Source organism: Kryptolebias marmoratus, linkage group LG8 (genome assembly GCF_001649575.2).
Source record: "Kryptolebias marmoratus isolate JLee-2015 linkage group LG8, ASM164957v2, whole genome shotgun sequence".
Taxonomy (NCBI): Eukaryota; Metazoa; Chordata; class Actinopteri; order Cyprinodontiformes; family Rivulidae; genus Kryptolebias; species Kryptolebias marmoratus.
Genome location: NC_051437.1, coordinates 20,802,642 through 20,808,641, shown reverse-complemented (window position 1 = coordinate 20,808,641; position 6,000 = coordinate 20,802,642). Strand labels below are relative to the sequence as shown.

Here is a 6,000-nt window from a genome sequence, read left to right as displayed (position 1 = left end):
GAGGGTGAAGGAGGAGGAGGAGGAGGAGGAGGAGGAGGGCGATGTCCAGCCGAATGCGGGATCCGTAAAAACCGCCCCGCTCGGGGAGCTCAGATGAGGGAGATGCGGATGGGGATGCTGGGGGACTCGGTCCTCTGGGGGGACTGGTGGCTCACTAGGTGCTCCACCACCGTGTGTTTGGACATGTGCTTCATTAGGTAGGTCTCCTGGAAACACAAACAAAAGACGTCACTTTTCTGCTTACCGAGTTTATTTATCCGGACGTGGCTCTGCTCTTAACTCAAACATTTAACCTAAATGCTACCTGAGACATTTTGAATGTTTGGATTTGTTCTGGAGTGGCGTTTATGTCCAAAGGCGTTTATGTTAGCTGCTCTATCAGCAGTGGAGGACAGAAACGGTGACAAACTGAGACGAAGACAGAATCCCGGTCCCCTGTCTTAGTCTTAGTCCTTCATATGAAGCCGCAAAGAGAAGCAGTTACAGCAACTTACTACAGGTATCGGTCCGTGGGTCATTTGGTACCGGGCCGCACAGAAAGAATAATTAACTTACAGTATTTTTTTTTTTTTTAATTTTTGGAGTCTGAATGACATTTATTTTGAAAAATGACTGGATTCTCTCCACTAAATCCGTCTATGACTCCCTCTTGATGATTCAGCGTTACAGTGAGTTGGATTCTTTGTGCTCTTTATATTTGTGGTGTCTCTTATTTTGAAGGGCGTGTTTAAACACAGAGAGCATCAGGGGTTCATGTTGATGACGCAACACCAGGACGCAGCTAACAAAGCTGCGAGGACACGCTGGATTTATGTTTATTATGTTTTTAAAAATATACCCCCGTTTTCATGCCGCTCGTATCGTTTTATTTTGTTATATTTATCCGCCACACCTTTAAAGGCCTGTCCGTGATAATGAACCGATTCGTGGAGCTGAACAGGTTGGGGACCTCTGCTCTAACATTTATATGATGTTACTTTGCTTGTTAAGAATAACCAACAAGTGGTACATCGGTGTGTGTCCCTGTCGCAGAGGGTCTTGAATAGTTTAGTTTTTGAGGTGAGTGTTTTTCTGGACTGGAACTATGACCGTAAATAAACCTAAATGATTTTAGAGCAGGAGATCCAAGAAGGCAGGAGTTCCACAGGCAGGGGGTTTATTTTGTTTCAGTAAAGAGGAGCATCTTCAGGCTGGGCTGATCTATGACAAGCATGGCCTTCTACAACTGGTGAAAAAAAGAAATGTTTTTTTTTTTTTTTGCAATTTTGGTGTTTTGGGGAAGCTGCTCTCAGTGACGTATCCCGGCGAGCGGAGGGAGCGACTTTTATTTGCTGCCTTGGCCCCCACAGATTAATCTTCGGCCACCTCAGTCATCTGAGGAAACTCTGCCTCCTGGTTTTTATTTTTGCTTCAGAATAAACGGGGTGGCCGGTTCACGTATGCATATGTACGGCGCACACACAAACCAAAATGGAAGTCAGTACCTCCCATACTTCTCCAAGTTATCCAGCTCACAAGATGACGGAGGTCAATGATGATGAAAATCATAACACTCTAGAGTGCATCAAACTAATAAACATTTTAACAGTTTACGATCTTAACCTCACCAGGAAAGTCTGATCTGCTTGTGTGAGCGAGTAAAAGGTAAGGGCTGCAGGCGTGGGGGTGGGTGACATTAAAAAAACCCCCACAAACATACAGTAAATAGTCTATTTTTACAATAACCGACTGCATGGTTCTGATAGATAAAAGCTGAGCTTTGTATTACTGGAAGTGCATTCGGTGACATAATGTGCTCTTTTGCATGTTTGCAGATATTTAATTGAGTCCTGCTGCCTTTGGGTCAAAATGGCCTCAGTCTGAAAACTGAGGCCAGCGGGAGGGTCAGGGCATTCATTGAGTTAGTTGGAACACTGAGTTCTGGTTAAAAAAGTGACATTTTTGTAGTTTTTATTGTTGGACCAAGCCATTTACCCACACTGTGTTGTGGATAAATCTGGCAAATAAAGCAGCAACATTGGATCAAGACCTAAACAAGCTACACTAACTAACTTTAAGACTGACAATCCCCTGTTTATGTCAGGTTTGTTAGTGTCAGACATCTTTAATATCTCTGCCTCGTGACATATAAATGTTGCTTTCATCTGATTCTTCTCCTTGTAGCGGGTTTTGAGTTCAGTGCACGGTGAACAGACTTCTCTAACTTTGAATCAAAATCTCCGTCCGCGCCTTCATTGTACAAACAAAAAACAAACAAAAAAAATCGATGACATAATTTCATTTTGGTTTATGTCGTTTGCTCTAAGATGACATGCTGAAAACTCTTCCTCTCTCTGAGTGTTCGAACATTAAGCAAAAAACCAAAAAGAACACACGCTGAATTCTTAAATATCACAAACAGGAAGCATGACTTCTTCCAGTCAAAGGAAGACAGATCATCAAATGTCACCATCTTATCAACGACATGTCATAAACAACCTTTCTGAGCACACTCTGGGAAACTAAGCGATAACACGCAGGCAACTTTTACTCACTGAGGTGTATGCCCGGCCGCACATGCTGCAGCAGTAGGCCTTAGCGTTTTTGATGGCGTGCGCTGACAAGTGGATCTGCAGCGATGCAGAGTCTGAGTAGGCACGGTAGCAGTTGGGACATTTATACGGCTTATCTTTATTGTGCTGCCTCTGGTGGGACTGTGGGAGGAAATACACAAAAGCAAATTGTTAAAAAAAAAAAAAAGAGGAGTCTATGTGAAGGTTCAGTGTGTGTGTGGGCTGGAGTCACATCTGGAGGCATAAACAAAAATGCTAATTCATTTACCGCCGCTTCACCCATCCCTTCTAAAGATGGAGGAGTTCGAAACATCTCGGCGCGTTTCTGCTCAAAACCTAAAATCGGTGTTTTTTTCTAATTCTTCAACTGTAAGCAGCCACACATTCACATTAGAATTAGTTTGTTTTTTACACTGTTTAAAGTTAAACATTTGACAAGTTTTGAAGAAAACAGTTGGAGCTGAAATACAGCTGAAGTCTGCGGAAACTTGGGGTGTGCGCTCTCTGCTCTCCGTACGTCGCATCGCAGTGAGAGGCACACTGGGCAAAAGGGAAACTAAAATGCCTTCGCTCTGATGTCTCATTTGTGTGTGCACCAAACGCAGCTCAGGGTTAGAGAGCCGGAGTGTGTGGCATCATTAGCCGTCCTAACAGTCTGTGGAAAAACTTGTAAAAGTCATAAATCTTAAACTGCGATTGTGTAAAAACCGTAGAAGATCTCCAAAGTGCCAATTCAGGCGTGCTAAGCCTGACTTTCTGTAAGCCACTGCAGCTTGGAGTGAAGTGTGACTCAGCTGCAGAGCTCCAAGGAAGGCTGGGGTTTTCTTACGAATTTCTCCCAAAATCCCACTGGTGACCATTCATTTTTCTCTCGCAAACGTTACGTTACGTTGTGCAACATCCCCCGATAAAACGGACCACTGTTCCCGATCCGGCCTTGGATTTAGCGTTGAGTTTGCACGTTTTATTTTTAAGCTGATCAGCGAGATACGGAACGATTTTAACGACGGTGCTTCACAGCCAACGCTCACTGGCTCCCTTAATCAAACAGAACTTTGGAATCTCGTGATTTCACGCCGTTAAAAAGCGATAATGAAGCGGCGCTCTCACTCACCTGAAGGTTGGACAGCTGAGTAAAAGCTTTTTCACATCCAGGGTGAGCGCATTTATAAGGCCTGTCGCCAGTGTGGATTCTACAGCGAGAGAAACAGATTTTATGACAGCAGCTCAATCCAGATCCTGCATGTTTTACCTAGTTTCTCGCCACAACACATCTGATATCAAACAATGCACAAGTCTGATGATGATTCGTTGAGTCTTTGGAGCAGGGATGCCGCTAAAACATGCAAAACAAAGGGTCCAGACAACCAGGGTCAAAGAAAAACATTTAAAGTTCCTCAGACAGTAGAAGTGATCGCCCTGCTAATAATATGAGCAAAGGCTTCATAAACTTCATCTTCAGTCGGGGTTAAAGGACAATCTGAAAACTCTACAAGTAAAGTTCAGCAGTAACACCAACCTGGTGTGCTGCTGCAGGTGCGACAGCTGGCGGAAGGAGTTCTCGCAGTAGGAGCAGTGGTAGGGTTTGATGCCGAGGTGGATGCGCAGGTGCTGGGATAGGTAGGACGCGTTGGCAAACGTCTTGGAGCAGTGGGGACACTTGTGTGGTTTGGCCTCTGTGTGGGACTTGGAGTGAATCTGCATCTCAGACTTGGTTAGGAAGGTGAGCGGGCAGACTTTGCACCTGGAAGAGACGGGGCAGCGTCGGACAATATTAGGGTGGCATTTGTCGTTTGTTCAGCCGTTTCCACGGCGATAAACGAAAACACAACCTAATGTGAAACGTAAGGGTATAAGGTTCATCTTGGGATTGTTCGCAAGTGGATAACATTTAAAACAGCTGTCGAGCTTCCTAGGAGTGGATGTCCTAACAAACTCACCCCAACGCCAGACTGTGCAATTCTTAGAGAAACTGCAAAAAAAAACAAAACCCAAGAGCTTCACCTCAGACTCTACAGATCTACGTAGGCAGGTGAAATGTTAGAGTTTAGGACAGGACAGTTAGAGAAAGACTGAGTAAACATGGCTGGATTGGAACGGTTGCCATGAGAAAACCTCTTCTGTCTTAAAAAACAACATGGCAGCTCAATGTAGGTTTGCAAAGTTTAATCCGAACAAACCATAAGACTTCTGGAATAATCATTGGACAGATGAAAGTAGAGATGTTTACCCATAAGCCCAGCACAGCATATCAGCAGAAACACGTCATAGCAACTGTTTAGCACACGGTAGAGGAGTTGTGGAGATTTGGGCCCTCGAGGGCCACTATCCTGCATGTTTTCCTTGTTTCCGTGCTCCAACACACCTGATTCAGTGGTTAAATCACCTCTTCATGTTCTGCAGAAGCCTGTTAATCACCCATTGATTCAAATCAGGTGTATTAAAGCAAGGAAAGAAGTAAAACATGCAGGATAGTGGCCCTCCAGGACCAGGACTGCCCACCCCTGTTCTAGACACAGAGTCATCCACAAACTCCTCTGCAGACCAGAGTCAAATGTGAGGTCATCCGTCTGACAGCTGGAGGCCGGACCGCACCGGGTCATGAAACAGAACCACAACGCCACAAACAGAGCAGCGACTCTACAACAGAATCAAGGAGCTGCGCCGGTCAAAGGGTCAAAGGTCAGACCTGAGACCTGAGCCTGGCTGAAAGGCTCCACTGGGGCCTTAGGAGAGCCGAGCAGAAATAAACGTCTGTAGACCTCAACGAACTGAAAAAGAAGAAGAGTGGGGTAAACTTCCTCCACAACAATGTCAGAAACTGACAAGTCAGACGAAAAACTACTTCAAGTAGTTTTTCCCTGCTGAAGGCTTCATTTTTCTTTATTAAATAATAATAATAATAACATATGGGTCATATGTTGTGTGTTTCTGTACACATAACGTTGATCATTTCAGAACTGGGTGAAGATCAGATAATTTTGAAACCCCAGACTTTCTGTTTCTCATGATTGTAGGATGAGTACTACATCAGAAGTAGTATGTGATGTACCATAGTATCAAGTTCAACAACTACTACACTCCTCCTCTCTGCTAACCTCTTACATGAATGATCTTCCATTCTGAGTAAAAAAAAAAAAAAAAGATTTGTTGTGAAAACACCTCAGAAATCATTTTGAAAGTTAAATATAAAACTGATACTCGAGGGTTTCAGTTTGTTTCTTGAAGACGATGTTTTGTTTTTTTTGTTTTACAGTTCAAACTTTCCTGTTTTTACCATTAACCACATTTGCATAATGACACCCTGGTGGTTACGCTGGGAGTCCTCAAAGCGTTTCAGACAGAAGGGGGCAAATTAGGCAGCAACAAGACCAAGTAGTCAAATATAGATCGCAACTAAAATATGAAGCTCTATTCCATTTCCTCAAATACGGTCTATAAATAAATC

General features: G+C 43.8%; 1 protein-coding gene across 7 annotated transcripts in view; it reads right to left on the bottom strand.

Moving 5' to 3' along the window:
* znf362b (zinc finger protein 362b) overlaps nucleotides 1–6,000 on the bottom strand; it is a 12,767-nt gene that overhangs the window by 1,901 nt on the left and 4,866 nt on the right. For all 7 annotated transcript variants that reach the window (XM_037977136.1, XM_037977138.1, XM_037977137.1 and 4 more), the window contains 4 exons: nucleotides 4,072–4,296; nucleotides 3,667–3,745; nucleotides 2,535–2,693; nucleotides 27–206 (listed from right to left, as the gene is read on the bottom strand). In XM_037977136.1, coding sequence (XP_037833064.1) covers nucleotides 90–206; nucleotides 2,535–2,693; nucleotides 3,667–3,745; nucleotides 4,072–4,296 — 580 coding nt within the window. In that variant the 3' untranslated portion in view covers nucleotides 27–89. The remainder of the gene's footprint in view (nucleotides 1–26; nucleotides 207–2,534; nucleotides 2,694–3,666; nucleotides 3,746–4,071; nucleotides 4,297–6,000) is intronic.